This window comes from Mustela erminea, chromosome 8 (genome assembly GCF_009829155.1).
Source record: "Mustela erminea isolate mMusErm1 chromosome 8, mMusErm1.Pri, whole genome shotgun sequence".
Classification (NCBI taxonomy): Eukaryota; Metazoa; Chordata; class Mammalia; order Carnivora; family Mustelidae; genus Mustela; species Mustela erminea.
In genome coordinates this window covers 8,433,315-8,452,441 of record NC_045621.1, presented here as the reverse complement: position 1 = coordinate 8,452,441, position 19,127 = coordinate 8,433,315, and the positions used below count along the sequence as shown (strand labels likewise).

At 42.4% G+C, this 19,127-nt stretch overlaps 1 protein-coding gene across 2 annotated transcripts in view; it reads left to right on the top strand.

Annotated features, from left to right (window-relative positions):
* The window catches only part of HECW2 (HECT, C2 and WW domain containing E3 ubiquitin protein ligase 2), a 362,339-nt gene that overhangs the window by 120,757 nt on the left and 222,455 nt on the right, over positions 1-19,127 (top strand). For both annotated transcript variants that reach the window (XM_032354248.1, XM_032354247.1), the window contains exon 2: positions 17,865-18,191. In XM_032354248.1, coding sequence (XP_032210139.1) covers positions 17,900-18,191 — 292 coding nt within the window. In that variant the 5' untranslated portion in view covers positions 17,865-17,899. The remainder of the gene's footprint in view (positions 1-17,864; positions 18,192-19,127) is intronic.

Sequence of the window (19,127 nt, the reverse complement as noted above, 5' to 3'; positions counted from 1 at the left end):
GTTGTTTTCATTAGAGGCCACAATTTCATCATGGATTCTTGATGGTCCTTGTGGATGGGGCATCGTCTTAGAATTGATTTTCTGGGCTTCTAGGATTATCTCATTGGACAGTGGCCCACTGATAAGCCCTGCTCTAAAAACACACCAGGCTGTTTTATGAGGCCCATGTTTTTTCCTTAGAGCTTTGGGGTCAGTCCCTCGTTTGACTCTGCATAGGCAAGGCCCAGAATTGTTTTCTAGTCAACATGTTGCCCAGAACTTATCCCTCCACCCCGCCGCCATGCAGGAGAAGAGTGGCCTTTAGGCAGGCACATGTACTGGTCAGCCTCCTTCATGCTGATAAAAGAATGAGACCCCTCCCAGAGGCTTTGCCCTTAGTCACTTGTGTCATTCAAGGTTTTTATTAGTGGACATCATTTTGAACTTTCCATTAGCCACATTCTTATGGAAAACTCATTTGTAAGAAATTACATTCACCAAGAATTGCTTAAAAAATATGAAGTCGAGTTATTGCTCTAAGCTCTAAAATTTAAGTTTAAATTTTATCCTTGAGTTTAACTAGAGGCTAGCTACTAGACAGCCCCATTCCGGGAGCAATATATTGTGAGCCACTCATGTTAGTTAATGCTTTTAGGAGCCACCTTGAAGAATAGGTAAGAGTGATTTGAAATATATTCTATTTAACTACTCTGGAGAACAGTATGGAGGTTCCTCAGAAAGTTAGAAATAGAACTGCTCTATGACCCAACAATTGCACTACTAGGTGTTTACCCAAAAGGTACAAAAATACAGTTTCAAAGGGGCACCTATACCGTGACGTTTACAGCAGCATTATCAACAATGGCCAAGCTATGAGAGAGTCCAAATGTCCATCAACCAAAGAATGGATAAAGTTGTGGTGTGTACACCCACCCACCCACGCACCCACACATACACACATACACATCATGTAATATTACTCAGTCATCAAAAGAATGAAATTTTGCCATTTGCAATAACACAGATGGAGCTAGAGTATAGTATGCCAAGTGAAATAAGTCATTCAGAGAAAGGAAGATATGATTTTAGATGGGACGGAAGTGCGTGGGGGATGGGATTGAAGAGGGCACTTACTGTGATGAGCCCTAGGGATTGTGTGTAAGTCACAAATCACTGAACTCTATTCCAGAAACCAATATGGCGCTGTATGTTAATGAAGCAAAATTTAAATAAACAAAACCAAGAACACCTATTTTATTTAACTCGATATACCTGGAACACTATCATTTCAGTATGTAATCAACATAAAATGTATTAATGGGATGTTTTACTTTTCTTTGGAGGTACCAAGTCTTTAAAATCTGGTGTGTATTTGATACTTATAGCATATCTTAGTTTGGACTGGCCGCATTTCTGATGCTCAGTAGCCACCACATGTGGCTGGTGGTTCTTCTGGTAACACATTGTAGACCATTGTAGAGTTATGTGTGAATGTGCCTCGACTGGAGCAGTTTGTGTTAGGCCTGTGATGTGTCACGAAAATGGTAATATAAGAATACTGTCGTAGTTGATGGAGGTATAAGAATGCACATTAGTACTTCATTTATCATGAGGACTAATAGGAGAATATTCTCTTGGGTTTCATCACCAGGAAAACATTCTTATTTATATTATGGATACAGGGCTGATCCTGTGACTCTTGTAACTTTTTGGCTGGGATGCTAGAACGTTCAGAGACAAATTAATGGTCTATTTCTAGTACCTGAGCAGTGCTGAATGGTGTGAGTTTTGCGTATAAACTTTACGCCTGGCTTGCTTCCCCTTACTTTTTCCTCTTGCTTCTTTTCAGCTTATGGAATGTCATGTGCCAACATGTCATGCAATTTTTGTTTGCGAATAAAGATGGGGATAAATAAAGTCTTGTGTTATTTAAATTTTTATTAAGTTTAAATAATTATGTCAGTCGAAATTCTATAGAAAATAGAATTGATTGTGCTTTGTGGTCCTGACATGGCAGACCTTTTAGAAGATCATAAACTTTGAGTCTTTGGCTTGACTATACAGCTTTGAGCTTCAGGGCACATCAGCTCTGCCGTATTCATAGGAGGGTTGTTCTATGTATAATAGCTCAGAATTGCAAATTTCGCATGTGAGTGAGATGGTAACTTTAACAAATGTCTTCATTTCTTCATTTCTTAATGAAAATTAAGAATTTGAAGACTTCACATAAATCTGAAGTTTGAACTTATGCATTTCAATTTGGTATGCTAAAAGTACTGAATTAATGTAACAACCCCCCCTTTTTTTTTTTTTACAATATTGTAATCTCAGTTCAGAATTTAACTGAAAATACAAAACCAAAATGATTTCTATATAGTAAATTGAACTGTAAAGGTAATTTGTGTGGGATTCTGAATACACAAGATAAAGTGTTTTTATTCCTCCTTAAAAAAATAGAATTGAAAAAATTTTACAAAGGCTGAAATCTCTCACTTGCCTTTTGGTTCTTTTGAAATGTGGTTTAAAAAACTTGGATGTGCTTGGGAAGATAGTATCTACATTATTTGGTCTAACATGGGACTACATAGGGACACTCACTCACTCACTGGTAATTTCTTATGTTAGCAGTTCTCAGATTTCAGCATTAACAACATTAACTGGAAAGTATGTTAAAAATCTGATGTATGGGCCCCACCCCATAGGTAGGTTAGGATTAGTAGATTTGGGTTGATGGTCTAGAAAATGATAGTTTAACACATTCTCGTGCTTGTCATATTCCTGGTAGCTGCTTTTCCCATCTTTCTTTTCTTAACCCAAATATCCCAGGAAAAAAAAATGCTTTGCATACCTAATCGCCACAGTCTTTTTCCGTTGGGCTTGTCCCCAGCCCCAGGCTTTTTGAGATATAACTGACATATACATATAACATTGTGCACGTAAGGTGTAAAACACGATTACCACTGTAGTTTTGTTTTACTTTATTTTTTAAAGATTTTATTTATTTGACAGAGAAAGAGGAGGGAGAGCACAAGCAGGGGCAGGCAGACAGGGAGGAGGAGGGAGGAAGCAGGCTCCGGGCTGAGCAGAGAACCCTGTGGCACAGATGGGGTGGTGGGATGGATGGGCTCCACCCCTGGACTCTGGCGTCATGACCTAAGCCAAAGGTGGACACTCAGCCGACTGAGCCACTGAGGCGCCCCTGCCACTAATTTTAGCGAATACCTCTGTCACATCACATCATTACCATTTCTTTTCTGTGGTGAGAGCACTTCAGATCTATTCCCGTAGCAAATTTAAGTATATAATGCAGCATTGTTAACTATAATCGCCACTGGATCCCTAGAACTCGTTCATCTTGTGACTGGAAGTTTGTATATTTTGATCTCCCCGTTACTGCCTGCCTGCTCTCCCCAGCCCTCACACCCCAGGCTTTTTCTTGTCTCTCTTCCCTCGCCCCTCCCTGGCTGACACCATGGTTTGTAGGGCCGGTCACATTCTTTGGAGTTTTCAGTTTTGCCTCCCAGCTTCACCTATCATGCAGGTCGTACACAAAGCCCGTGTATTGTCTAGGATTCTTGAAGTCTGTGGCAGAAACCTGGCCCGACTTGCCTAACCACGAAGAGAAGAGTGTCAGAAGAGCCTGGGAGTGGGCCTTGGGTTGGACACTCTGGATTGAGGCTGGAGGACTCTATAAACGTCTCTCTGGTTCTCCGCCTGGCTGACCACCAAAGTGCTCACTCTGCCAGAAGGCGCACGGGGAACACTTTCCTCTTTAAGGAGAAGAAGAGGAGAAAAGTGCCACATTCAGAATCTCTTCTCTTATCCCATTTACTCATGTATCAAGGCAGAAGGGCTTCTTACTATTACAAAGAGTGGGTTTTTGGTTTAGTCTGGGATCCTTCTTTAAAAAAAAAAAAGATTGCAGGGGCACTTGGCTGGCTCAGTCTGAAAAGTATGCAGCTCTTGATCTCGGGGCCAAGAGTTTAGCCCCATATTGGGCATAGAGACTACTTAAATAGATAAATAAATAAACTTAAAAAAATGGCATGGGGGCACCTGGGTGGCTCAGTGGGTTAAACTTAAAAAAATAGATAAATAAATAAACTTAAAAAAATGGCATGGGGGCACCTGGGTGGCTCAGTGGGTTAAGCCTCTGCCTTCAGCTCAGGTCATGATCTCAGGGTCCTGGGATCAAGTCCCGCATCAGGCTCTCTGCTCAGCAGGGACTCTGCTTCCTCCCCTGCCCCTCTGCCTGCCTCTCTGCCTACTTGTGATCTCTCTGTGTCAAATAAATAAATAAAATATTTTTTAAAAATGGCATGAAAGCGATAATGGATAAGTGCATAGTGTTTTGAGATATTTCCCTAATTACAACCAATAATTGATTTTCATTTTAATGAGATTTTCACTTGTTTGAAACGATTATTTAAGACTGTGGTATCTTCCTAAATTTAATAATGCAGGATTCTAAGCAAAAATAAGAATTTAATTTCATTTATAAACTGAGTGGATTCCTTTCTTTGAATAGATTTTAATCTATTAACTAAAATGCTGCATCTTGTATATTGAATTTGGGGGCAGGAATCCAATTTCTTTAAATTTAATAAGTTAAACTAATCTGACTCATGGAAACAAATGAAATTTTTTCAGTATCTTTAGAGAGAAATTGGCAGTTTTTCTTATGTGACTTTATCTGATGCACAACCCAACTAAAATAGTTCTGTCATTATTTTGTAAGAATTGTCTGTTTTCTAGAAATCACTGCACGAGACGTCAAACCTTGTTTCATCGTATATTCTCGTTTGTTCTACTTGCAGTAATAACTGGGCGCCTGCCTCTACGCCGGACATCCAGCAAGACTAGCGGGAAAGGGATAGAGAGGAGCAAATTGCTTTGTGTGAGGCTGTGGTTCTGGACAGTGGGAGAGCCGGCAGGGCACCCCAAGGATTAGTGTGTGCCTCAGTGCTCCTGGCCGGGAGGAAGCCGGTACTTTAGGCAGCATCCCACTTGGAATGACTAAATTCCTCCTTCTTCCTCTTCAGAGGAAGAGGCCCTGTGCTGGCTTTGCGGTGCCTCCAGTGCCATGGAATTGAGCCTTGAGAACAGGAGCTGGTATGGGAGGCCGAGTTCCATCTTCCAGCTTACCGTAGGCTTTCACCTGCTCGAACCAGGAACCCTCTAATTATGTATTCATGGTCCTTTAAAGAAATGGGTGGGTGAGAAGAGAAAGGCAAAGGGTGGGACTTGTCCCGAGTCCTACTCTGGAAGGGCTCCTCTGAGCGAAGCTGCTGTCTGGGATCTCGGTCAGCCCCACACTTGACAGAGTTGTCAGAGTCCGTGGAGGCTGCCTTAACGGAGGGAGATTCCCACTTCTCAACAGCAATATGGATTATAAAGTTGACTTGTAATTAACCTGGGGCTCATAACAAGTAAAAAGTAATGACTTTCTGTGCCTGCAAAGCTTATAGTAGGTGGACCAAAAGTGAGGTCCAGAAAGAAGACTTGGGGGAAAGCAGGGCAGTTCAAGCCACTCAGAAGTTCTGCTTCGGCGGTGAGAGGCTACTTGGCACCTGCGTTAGGGCACTGACTTTAAACCCTGTACCTAGATGATTTTATCTCCCCACCCCACAGTTTTGTGGGTAACCCTACGTACCACATGATATGGCTCAGGTATAGAAACCCCAGGAAGCTGCAGTATACGGGCAGAGAAGCAGGCTTTAAGGACCTGCGTGTGGATCTCAGCTGGGTCACCCGCTCACTTGGTGCTCTCATCTGGAAATCAGATCTAGAAGTAATCGCTCCAGCACGGGGTAGCTGTGGAGATAACCCGAGGGTGAGAGTGGGCCAGAGGGTAGAGAGGAGATAACAGGAAAGCAGGCCTTTTAAAGTATTTTTTTTTTAATTAAAGATTTTATTTATTTATCTGACAGACAGAGATCCCAAGTAGGCAGAGAGGCAGGCAGAGAGAGGAGGAAGCAGGCCCCCTGCTGAGCAGAGAGCCCCATGTGGGGCTCGATCCCAGGACCCTGAGATCATGACCTGAGCCGAAGGCAGAGGCTTAATCCACTGAGCCAGCAGGTGCCCCAGGAAGCGAAGTTTTATAGTAAATAGGGGGAAACCTGTTTGACCTGGATAAGGAAAATTTCAGATTATGGGTATCCGTTTACCTTACATACAGGAAAGTTTAGATTAGAATCACAAATATAGCCCAATTATTAGAAGGAAAAAAGAATAAAGGAAGGTGTTGAAATTTTTCAAGAGTTGAAAGGAGTTGAAGGGAGTTAATTTTTTCAAGAGAATTGAACAATAGCACCGTGTCATGTTTGTCTTTCTTGCCACAGTCATGAAAGCCTTATTACAGAAACTGTGCCGGGGCTCGGTCGACCCTCCCACAGCCCGTATTTAATCCTGTGACATTCAAATTGCCTCTCATTTTCTTCCTCCTTCGCTTGTCAACTGTTCTAACTCTACCAGGCCCTTATTCATCTGTGGTTTCGCATGTGATTCAAGAAGGGATTCAAAATCTCTTTCATTGACTCTTATGAATTCCTGAATGTTTTACCAGTTCGTGCAGTTTCTCTTCTCCCTCAGTTTATTCTTGGAACGGCTGAGGCTCTGTGAATGACTGACAGATGTGACTGGCAGAGATCAGCTGTCGCTGCACGGAAGCAGTGGTTGAATGGGGATTAAGCTTGAAGTCTGCAGTTCCTTGTTTGGTGATATGTTTTGCTTTCTTCCTCTGCTTCCTAACAGAGTGCAGCTGGATAATGAATACCTAGGCAGAAAAAGATCTCTTTTTTGTCAAAGGGATTTGAAAACGATAGTACTGTGAAAATACAGGTAGTTCTTCCGGGAAAGGTTTCAAACATTTCTTATCCTAATTCTTGAGTTGAGATTAAGCTCGACGTCGATAAGCAGGATCATGATACTGAACAGAACTGTTTCCTTATCCACATGCTGCACGTTGATGTTCGCTTAATTTTTTGGTTCTTCCAAATGATTCTCCAAACCACTGGGAAGCTTAGAAATTGGGTGATTTATTAATTATTATCCTAAATTCATTTCTTTTCTATTTACAGGAGTGAGAGAGAGTGAGCGGGGGGGGGGGGAGGGAAAGTGGGGGGGGGGGGGTAGAGAAGCAGACTCCCTGCTGAGCAGGGAGCTCAGTGTGGGGCTCTGTCTCATGAACCTGAGATCATGACCTGAGCTGAAACCGAGAGTCAGATGCTCAACCAGCTGAGCCGCCTGGGTGCCCCCTTCCTTTTCTATTCTTAAGACTCTAAGTTCCTTGAGAATGTGGCGTGTTTCATCCATGGTTCCTTGGAGCTAGAAGAGGGCCTCACACATGGTAGGCATTGGAGATTGCTTATAAGGACACTCAGGTCAGTTTAGCAGTCTGTGTTTATGACTTACATGTGACTCCCCTCTCTAACATGATCATTACTTATTGTTTGATTCCATCCCTTTTTCCTTTTTCTGTTCAAATGTGCCTTTTGTGAAGCTCAGTAATAATGGCAAACATTGGTTGGTAATCTCAGACTTTGAAATGTTAACCTGTGTGTTTGCAGCTTCCGCCCACAGCCATGGCACGGTGCCGGTGCAACTGTGCCACTTACATCCCTTGCATTCACAGGTAGAGACTCACCTGTAAAATTAAAAACAACAATCGATCATTTAATTGAATGGACATTGTTCTTGGTGCTGTCCTGAAAAACATCTAAATTCATTTGCCTACTTAGAGGTGACATCTGTCTGTCACTTCTAACTCTTCAGGAAGCACGCATTCTAGTGTGGAGAGACACTAGACACTAGAGAGGTGCTAATAATTCATACTGGATACTAGAATGTGACAGTGCTATGGAGGAAAAATAAAGCAGGGAAAGGGTAGTGTTGAGGCAGTTGAAATTTTAATAGAGTGGTCAGGGAGGGTCCTACTGAGAGTGTGGCATTTGGTAAACATGTGAAGGGATAGCAAAATGAGCCATGGGGATATTGAAGAGAAGAGCTTCTATGGCAAAGGAAACAGCAGATGCTAAGGCCCTGTGGTAGGGGATGGCTGATGCCTTCTAGGAGCTGTAGTGGCACAGGGTGAGCATGAATATGGATGGCCATACTGGTACATCAAGTCAGAGAGGACAAGGGACCAGATCATGTGGGCCTTGTAGGCCATTACATGGGTTTTGGCTTTTATTCTAAGTGAAATGGGGGGCCCTAGAGGGTTTTGAGTTAAGAGCAAGTAGTCCTACTTCTATTTGAAAAAAAAATCATCCCAGCTGCTGCTTTGAGGGTAGATAGCAGAAAATCAAGATTAGGAGCAATAAAGGACATGATTTTTTATTCAGAGGATAGAGATAGAGGTTTGCATCAGAGTGAAGCCATTGAAAGCTAATTCCTTTCTTGCCTTTTTTAAACTGGATTCTTTCTTTGGCTTAGGACTCATGCCATATTTCCGTGGCCTCTTCCTATCTTTCACAGCCCAGCTCAGTTTTTCTCATTAGGCTTCTAAACCCTCCAGCCCCTGCCCATCATTCTCTGCAGCGAACTCCTGCTGACTTTCACACTTACACCTTACAGAGGGCATGTGCTCTCGGTTTCCCTCACATAGGCTGGGTTTTATTTCTTTCCATACTATAGCAAGGACCTTGCCTTGTACCTTGCAGCGTAAAGTAGGCCCTTTACTCAAATCCTTTCTGATGGCTGGCTACATTCTAAAGAGAAGTCAACATGCGCCCGTGGTGTCCATTCAGTCCTTTCCAATTCTTCTTTTCTTATTAGTAGCAGTTAACTCCCTCCATTCAAAAATATTTCCTGAACACTTACTCTTGTGGAGATGATGTGCGAGAGAAACAGTAATTGTCCTCGGAGAGTGTATCGTCTGACAAGAGACGACTTGAATCTTGGTAATTAGACTCCGAGGCGTTGTGGAGTATGTGGGAGGTGAATGATATAAAAAGGCCCCCGGGATCCAGCAGTAGGAGTGTGGCCTTCTGGCTGGCTGCTCCTCAGGAAGACAGGCGGAGTGGGTGCCGCAGGGGGAGAGCATGGCGGGCCGGTGGGGAGCCTGCTGAGCACTTCCGTGCATGGCTGCTTAGATGAGCTTGCATTGGAGTAAGTCCCAGATGGAAGTTTTTAATACTTTCTTTCAGGAAGTGTAGAGAAATCCACTCAAAATCCGCCCTCCCCTCTCCACCTTGACCCTCAGAGCCGCGGCCCAAATTCACGCCTTCCTCACCCGCCACCTGGACGTCGCGAAGGCCTAACTTCCGGTTTAGCTTCCTCAGCTTAAATGTCGCTCCCTGTGAGAGGCCCGTCCCGCTCGCCCTGCCTACACTTGGTTGCACCCCTGCACCTTTGTTTGCTCTCATCCCGGCCCTTTAATTATGCTCCTGACTGGACTGGGGGTGCTGTCCCTGAAGAAATGGTGCAGGGAGAGAGCGGGTGGGTCGGGAGAAAACGCTGGAGGCCGAGGGCGCGCTGAGAAGTGACGGGCGGGGTGGGGTCTGACAGGAACTTGGCTTCGTCTCGCTGTGGAAGTAGGAGTGCAGAGAAGCACGAAGCCTTCAAAAATGTGTTCTGTGGGGGTCCAGGGTACGTGCGGCTACCATTACTAGTGTTCACAGTTACGACCTCTGGGTGTTTTATGGAATGAACAATTGATTGCAGTACAGTTGTTGTCTTTTCTGGCAGCTTTTGACAGTCTGTAACTGGGAGCTCATGCTTTGTGGTTTGCATCCCAGGGAAGGCTGCCCCGTGCCCATGTGTTCCGACCCCCACCAAGTCATGTAGAATTTGTAATATCTGAATTCTGTTTACCGACAGGTGGTAATTATTGACAGCTCTAGTAGCTAAAGATAATGTTTTGGCATGTGTTCCATGCAAAAGAAAAAAAAAATCATTTGCCCTAGGGATGTTCACGGAGTAAAAGTTTAATATCTTTCAAAAGAGATGACTTTGAAATGAATTGATTCCACTTCCCCCGCACAAACCATTGATATTTGTCAACGGAGAAGCAAACCATAAGAGCTCTTGAAATAAAAGCAAAGAGTTTTGCTTTTGTTTTTTTAAAAAATAGTTGGGTAGACCATGGAATTTCATGTGTATTTACTGAAATAGAGGTTGGAATTTTTAAAAAGGTCTTGAAAATACATGAAGCTCTGGTTCCCATTTTTCTAATCTGGTATAACATTTAAGAATGATTCTTGAAGTTCTACCCTTCTTAATGTAATACCATTTTAACAATATTGATCAGTGTTTTAAAAAATCAATATCCATGCCGATGAATATCATTCCAGGAAGGGGTTCGTTACAGTTTATCTTCAACTTTTGAGGTAAATGAGTAATATTGTTGCCTTTGTTCCTCCCATACCTGAGATCCTATTCTGTTTTCTTCTCTCATTATATATATAAGGGTTTGTCATTTGGGTGCTGATATTTTGTTAGTTTCCTTCTCTTTTTCCTTTATTTTTGTCCAATATTCATGTCCTCGTCTTCTAATAACCACTTCCTTTTTTTTTTTTTTTTTTTTTTTGAGAAAATTGCATTCAGTTTTGGTCTAGATGCCTTTTCCTCTCCCAGGGCACGGACAGGCTGTGTGGAACCGCCCGCTCAGCAGCCTGCTGTCCTCTCAGGGGAGAGCGACAAGGAGCGTGTGTCTCCCTGCACCTTCACTCCTGCGTCCAGTTCGTTTTTGGAGTTGACATTTTTTTTTTTTAATTTTTAATTTTTTATAAACATATATTTTTATCCCCAGGGGTACAGGTCTGTGAATCACCAGGTTTACACACTTCACAGCACTCACCAAAGCACATACCCTCCCCAATGTCCATAATCCCACCCCCTTCTCCCAAACCCCCTCACCCCAGCAACCCTGTTTGTTTTGTGAGATTAAGAGTCACTTATGGTTTTTCTCCCTCCCAATCCCATCTTGTTTCATTTATTCTTCTCCTACCCACTTAAGCCCCCATGTTGCATCACCACTTCCTCATATCAGGGAGATCATATGATAGTTGTCTTTCTCTGCTTGACTTATTTCGCTAAGCATGATACGCTCTAGTTCCATCCATGTTGTCGCAAATGGCAAGATTTCATTTCTTTTGATGGCTGCATAGTATTCCATTGTGTATATATACCACATCTTCTTGATCCATTCATCTGTTGATGGACATCTAGGTTCTTTCCATAGTTTGGCTATCGTGGACATTGCTGCTATAAACATTCGGGCGCACGTGCCCCTTTGGATCACTACGTTTGTATCTTTAGGGTAAATACCCAATAGTGCAATTGCTGGGTCATAGGGCAGTTCTATTTTCAACATTTTTTTTTAAAAAATATTTTATTTGTTTATTTTACAGAGAGAGAGATCACAAGTAGTCAGAGAGGCAGGCAGAGAGAGAGAAGGAAGCAGGCTCCCCGCTGAGCAGAGAGCCCGACGCGGGACTCGATCCCAGGACCCTGAGATCACGACCTGAGCCGAAGGCAGCGGCTTAACCCACTGAGCCACCCAGGCACCCCTATTTTCAACATTTTGAGGAACCTCCATGCTGTTTTCCAGAGTGGCTGCACCAGCTTACATTCCGACCAACAGTGTAGGAGGGTTCCCCTTTCTCTGCATCCTCTCCAGCATCTGTCATTTCCTGACTTGTTTATTTTAGCCATTCTGACTGGTGTGAGGTGATATCTCATTGTGGTTTTGATTTGTATTTCCCTGATGCCAAGTGATATGGAGCACTTTTTCATGTGTCTGTTGGCCATCTGGATGTCTTCTTTGCAGAAATGTCTGTTCATGTCCTCTGCCCATTTTTTGATTGGATTATTTGTTCTTTGGGTGTTGAGTTTGCTAAGTTCTTTATAGATTCTGGACACTAGTCCTTTATCTGTTATGTTGTTTGCAAATATCTTGTCCCATTCTGTCAGTTGTCTTTTGATTTTGTTAACTGTTTCCTTTGCTGTGCAAAAGCTTTTGATCTTGATGAAATCCCAATAGTTCATTTTTGCCCTTGCTTCCCTTGCCTTTGGCGTTGTTCCTAGGAAGATGTTGCTGCGGCTGAGGTCGAAGAGGTTGCTGCCTGTGTTCTCCTCCAGGATTTTGATGGATTCCTTTCGCACATTGAGGTCCTTCATCCATTTTGAGTCTATTTTTGTGTGTGGTGTAAGGAAATGGTCCAATTTCATTTTTCTGCATGTGGCTGTCCAATTTTCCCAGCACCATTTATTGAAGAGGCTGTCTTTTTTCCATTGGACATTCTTTCCTGCTTTGTCGAAGATTAGTTGACTGTAGAGTTGAGGGTCTATTTCTGGGCTCTCTATTCTGTTCCATTGATCTATGTGTCTGTTTTTGTGCCAGTACCATGCTGTCTTGATGATGACAGCTTTGTAATAGAGCTTGAAGTCCGGAATTGTGATGCCACCAACGTTGGCTTTCTTTTTCAATATCCTTTTGGCTATTCGAGGTCTTTTCTGGTTCCATATAAATTTTAGAATTATTTGTTCCATTTCTTTGAAAAAGATGGATGGTACTTTGATAGGAATTGCATTAAATGTGTAGATTGCTTTAGGTAGCATAGACATTTTCACAATATTTATTCTTCCAATCCAGGAGCATGGAACATTTTTCCATTTCTTTGTGTCTTCCTCAATTTCTTTCGTGAGTACTTTATAGTTTTCTGAGTATAGATTCTGTGCCTCTTTGGTTAGGTTTATTCCTAGGTATCTTATGGTTTTGGGTGCAATTGTAAATGGGATTGACTCCTTAATTTCTCTTTCTTCTGTCTTGCTGTTGGTGTAGAGAAATGCAACTGATTTCTGTGCATTGATTTTATATCCTGACACTTTACTGAATTCCTGTATAAGTTCTAGCAGTTTTGGAGTGGAGTCTTTTGGGTTTTCCACATATAGTATCATATCATCTGCGAAGAGTGATAATTTGACTTCTTCTTTGCCGATTTGGATGTCTTTAATTTCCTTTTGTTGTCTGATTGCTGAGGCTAGGACCTCTAGTACTATGTTGAATAGCAGTGGTGATAATGGACATCCCTGCCGTGTTCCTGACCTTAGCGGAAAAGCTTGGAGTTGACATTTTAATGAATAAAAAATTATACCTCGTTTTTTAAAAATGTGTTTTTAGATACATTATATTAATTATTTAACTTTTATCTATTGGGAATTACCCATTCACACCTGTGAAGAAAGGTTTCATAATTGAATTAAAAACCTTATTGAATTGAAAGAACTAAAAAGAATGAAGCCAAATATAAATCACTTTCTCTTATTTATTTATCTAGCTGTATATTTAGTGATTTAAGGCCTAAACAACCTCTTGCAAGTGCTGTTGGACTCAGTCTTTAAAATGAAAAGCTTTTGGGGCGCCTGGGTGGCTCAGTGGTTAAAGCTTCTGCCTTCTGCTTGAGTCATGATCCCAGGGTCCTGGGCTGGAGTCCCACATCGGGCTCTCTGCTCAGCAGGGAGCCTGCTTCCTTCTCTCTCTCTCTGCCTGCCTCTCTGTCTACTTGTGATCTCTGTCTGTCAAATAAATAAATAAATAAATAAATAAATCTTTTTTAAAAAGTGAAAAGCTTTGGAACTTAAAATTGTTTCTCTCCATTTGCGTACATTCCTTTTCCAAACTGACAAGTGGACTGTCTTTGTGTTGTGGATCCTGACATATTACTTGATGAAGTGAGAAGAAGGTGAGGCTCTTCATAAAGAGCAGCAGCCTGGCGGGTAAATGGAATTTCCTGATACTTCTCCGTCTGCGAGGAAGCGGAAGGGAGGGGCAGTTTCAGCCATCTTGGGCTCTGTAAAATGCCGCGGCATCCGGGGTGCATTTACTGGCAAGTCATAGAGCAGGGATTTTCTGGTATTAATCATTCTGCTAGAACATTTTTGCTGAGGAAGCTGAGCATTGGGGTTATGATTATGTATGAAACACTGAGTAATGACTATGATTGCTTTCTTGTAACAGCAGATATGGCGGAAAGCCACTGGGGAGGCATGTTCAGTTGAGGTTTTGGTGATGGCTTTCTTCATCTCGTGTGTCAGCTAACCTTGGGAGTCTGATGGTCTCTCATTTCTTCCTAGATTTCTCACATCTCTGCTTATTGGAGGCTAATTATGTTTTCCTTCATGTCTCTTGACATAGTTTTCCCCCCTTGTTTTCCTTATTTAGGTAGTAAAACACACATGGATTTTGAAGCATAGTGTGGTTGAGCAGGGGTGTGTGTTGGGGGGGGGTTTGTGTGGTATATATATTTTTTTAATTTGAAAGATCAAATAAGGATGTTAATTGTTATTATTGATTTTGCTTGTCAGTGTCCGTCTAAGAAGTTAAAATCCTAGTTTGTAAAATTTCTAGTTTGTAAAAGTCTTTTGACGAGGAATGTTGTCAGTTCTTGCCCTTCAGGTGAGATCTGGTCAATTGACATTCACCTCCAGATTCTTGAGCAAAAATATTGTACATGAAAACACTTGCTTAGTATATTTGTCACCTGCTACTGTCTGTGTGTCTTCTATGCAAATATGCTGCTTTTGGAACTCAAGTTGTATAGTAAGGTGTTTTGCAATTTGCTTGGTAATTGCATCTCTCTTGACCTCTGGAAGAAGAGCGATTTTGTTTTTAGTTGTTGTTGAAGCAGACGTCTGTTATCTGAGAGAGCTGCATAGTGCAGACCTAATCACAATAGAAGGGAGACAGGGTTTAAGCAGTGCGACATTAGGTTACATTGTGTCCTTCCGGAACGGGATGGATTGTGCAGGATCTTGAAGGGACCAGCTTTCTGGTACTGGAGGGTACTAATCAGTTTCCCTTACCATCAGCTTTACCTTCTAAAGCTTCTCAGAAGAGCATGGATAATTTTCTGAAGAAAATTAGTCTTTCTTATGGCCTAAGACATAGGTATAAAACCAAGAAACAAATGAAGAATTCTTCGATTTCAGTAGGAGAAAGTGTCAAGCGGCCATTCTCTGTCATTTCAGTAGCTAATTTTCCCATGTGAGAATATTGCATTGAATAAAGTAAAATTATAAAGTAAAATTTTATCTATAACATTTAGAGTGGTTTGATTTTTTTTTCATTTTCATGCAACTTTGAGAATTAATTTTTGCATCATGTTTGATCTTACTTACTGTGGAAACATGAACTCTGAAACACATATCACTTTTCCTAGAGGGGAAAAGTGGCTCGGACTCTTGTCCCTCATTGTAATCTAAGCATTCTGATTTTTTTTTTTTGCATTCTAATTTTTTATTTTATTTCTTCTACATCGATCTGAATTATGTAGAGTAAAATATATGAATGAGGCTTTTTAAATTTTAATTTAATTTGATTTAATTTTTGAGAGAGAGAGAGAGGAGTGTGAGCAGGAGGCAGGGCGGACGGCGGAGGGAGAGGGAGACTCTTAAGCAGGCTACACGTGAGCACGGAGCCAGACACGGGCTCAAGACCCTGAGATAATGACCTGAGCTGAAACAGAGCTGAATCCTTCACTGACTGAGCCAGCCAGGCGCACCCCACCCCCCCACGAATGAGACTTTGAAACCCCAAACGAATAAACCTTTTCTAGATGAACTGGCATAGTTGATTCTAATTAATAAATAAGTCTGTTATTAAGCAGAAATTTGCATTTGAATATTTATTTTACTGCTGGCTTCATGACCAGAAACCCGGCCCACCCTCGCAAGAGTCCTTGGGACAGTTACTTGGAGGCGTTGCATTTACTTCAAACCCACCCAAGATGGTATTGATTTTTCTCAGCTCTGCTAGTGTTTCTGGGATTCTGTTGTCCCTTAGATTGAAAATCCAGAATTTGGTCCTAATTTCTCCCTACTTTTATCCCCGTATTCATTCTGTTGCCAAGTCTTTGGGCTCTTTCTTTGAAATATTCCCAACTGATTTGTTTCCTTTCTGTGTTACTGACATCCGTTCTCCGCTCTCAGGGCCGGACGCCTTACCTAATCGGCTTTTCACTGGTTTCCCCGCGGCCGTGTCCCTCCCAGCCCCGCAGAGGCTCTCAGGTGGCTCTCATACTTATATTTCATAGTTTGACTCTTCTGCTCGAGACCCTGGAATGGCTCCCTGCTAATTGCTCTTAGTGAGGTTCCAGTGGACTTGCTTCATATTCTGTGCCCGAGGGTCTTCTAATTTCTTCTTTCTCTAATCTCCCCTCTCACTTTGTGCAGTTCTGGCTTGTAGGTCCTCAACTTTAAAAGTTCTTTCCCAAGTGAATTGTTTGGAAATTGGAATTAATTTTTTAAATGTAGAAACAGTTATTTAAGAGACATGGTTGAGTTCCGAAGCTTTAACTTAGCTGTGTTTCCTCATGTAGCTGATTTCTGGCTTCTGGAAGCCGGAAACCACGTTGAATAGGGAGGCAGGGGAAGGATGGCCCGCTTTCTCCTTCTTCCCCAGTTACAGGGTCATCTAGCACAAGGCAGAACTCACAGTGATTTTTCACGAGTAAAGGTAGGTCTGTCTGTAGCATTTGATTTCGGTTAACTGTCTTCCAGTCCTTGGAGCTACCCCAGACTAAGTAGTGCATTAATTAATTCAGCAATTACATTATTACTTAAATAACAGTCATTGCTCTTTGCTGAATACTTTCACTTAGGATTTTTCTACTCCTTACAACAATCTTGCATGGTCCTTTAAAGTCCCCTCCATTTAACAGATGGACGTACTGAGACAGGGTAAAGTTGAAGCATGTGCGGCTACGGACTTAGAAACACAGGACTTCCAAATCGCTCTAAAGAGTCAGTGCTGTGTGAATGTTTGTTAAACAGAGATACGGACGACTTCCATCTTTTCTGCACTTCATCTCCGCCCTCGCTACACGCACCCTCTCCCGGGACGCTGTTCCTGCTTCATAGGAGAACTTTGAGGTCGATAGTTTCTTTCAGTGTCCAGAGATGTTTTAGTGTGTTGTAGTTCCACTTGTTTATTTTTGCTTTTTTTGCCTTTGTGTTCGGGGTCGGATCCAAACAATTATTGCCAAGATTGATATCAAGATACTTACTGGCCTATGTTTTCTTCTAGGAGTTTTGTGGCTTCAGGGTCTATATTCAAATATTTAATCCATTTTGAATTTGGGTTTGGTTTTTTTTTTTTTTTTTGTATTTTGTCTTTTATAAGATAAGGGTCCAGTTTCATTCTTTTGCATGTGGCTGTCCAGTCTGCCCAGCTCCATTTGCTGAGGAGACTGTCTTTTCCCCAAGCTGACATTCTTGCTGGGAGGAGTACACAGTAACTAAGTATATAAGTAGTGGTGCTGTGTGGCACATCAGATCATAATAATTGCTGTTAGAAAGAAACACAGGGAGAGGGGAGGGATGGGGAAGGCTGAGGTGTTGCAGTTTTAGGGACGGTGGCCGCTGTATTTAAGAGAGGAGGTGACATTTGAGCAGGTTCTTAAAAAAGACTCTGATGGGTTACATTCCTGTGCGAAAGAAATTGAGCAAGTTATCCTTTGCTCAATGGTATATTTCAACCATGTCAACATTTTCTGTCTTGCTTTTTAAAATCTGATTTCAACAGGAAACAAGTACGTGTAGGGGTGAAAGAAAACAGGACCGTTTCTGCAGGTGGGTTGTCGGGGAAAGGATAGACCTAAAAGGGCTACTGGGAAATCCCCTTCCTTGATTACCAGGCGGAAGCCGTGCTCTGTGAAGTCAAGGGCGGCAGGTGTGTGATGGCCGTTGCCTTCAAGTGACCTTCGTCTGGAGGAGCCGTTTCTGACATCATCCACTGACAGTAGAGTAATAGGTTTTATTTTGACAGCAGAAGATTATTGCATGGTCGGGCTTTAATAAACACTCTTTAGGGCTTTATGTCTGGGAAGCTTAAACCTATTTCCTTGCCTTGTAACACTAATGCCCTGTGCTTGTGTCTCTCGCAGCTTTGTAAGAAGCTAACCCCGGAGGCGCAGGCGGGATGGCTAGCTCGGCCCGGGAGCACCTGCTTTTTGTGCGGCGTCGAAATCCCCAGATGCGGTACACACTGAGCCCCGAGAACCTCCAGAGCCTGGCGGCCCAGAGCTCCATGCCAGAGAACATGACCCTCCAGAGGGCGAACAGCGACACGGACCTGGTGACTTCCGAGAGCCGCTCCAGCCTGACGGCCAGCATGTACGAGTACACGCTGGGGCAAGCCCAGAACCTCATTATCTTCTGGGACATCAAGGAGGAGGTGGACCCCAGTGACTGGATCGGACTTTATCATATCGGTGAGTGACGTGGCAGGGGCCTGCGTGAGACTTAGAGCAGACAGTTTTATGGTGACGTAACACCGATGTGTAGTTTTGCTGGGGGGCGTGGGGTGGGGAACGCACCACACAAATAAACCCAGTAAGATTCTGGGACTTTTTTTTTTCCTCTTTAGAAAGGATACAATCAACGATAATAAATAGCTTTGCCACTGTGAATTTTGTGGTTATATTTCTATCCTGATTAAATGCCAGGGCCTGCAGATTTTATAATATTTTCTTTTTAAAGCTTCACATTACCCTTGACCAGTAGTCCCGTTTTGGCAAGAATTGTTATTAATTTTACTAATATTTTTAAACTGGTGAAAAAGATGTCCAGATTTAGATAACTGATGTGAAAAAAATGTTGTTTCTTTCTTTCTTTCTTTTTTTGGCAGCAAAGCAAGGTTTATTGAGCGATAGTGAAGTGAGAGTACAAAGCTCCTGAAAGGGGAGGGGACCCAAGAGGGCTGCCCCGTTCTGTAGTTTCTAAAGGTTGAGTTTCATGAAGAACAACTTGCAGTCTGTGGTATCTTCTTATTTTGAAATTCCTGATTTGTCCTCGATCAGATAAGTAAAGAAGGTGTCATATTTTCGTAACAAATGACTTAGGAATAGGTTGCTATTTATTTTAATAAAAATGTCCCAGCTGTGTTTAGCTGATTTGCACTTGCTCTGCGTAGGTGAGCAAATGATGAATGGCACATGCCAGGAAATAGAAAATTTGCTTTATTGAAAGCAAAAATCCAAACCCTACCGCCTGGGCTTAAAGAAAATCTAAATTAAACCTGATAATAAAAATGTAACATTCCCGACTCTTAATTTCACAAAACAAACTGAGGGTTGCTGGGAGGAGGGGGGTTGGGAGAAGGGGGGTGGGGTTATGGACACTGGGGAGGGTATGTGCTATGGTGAGTG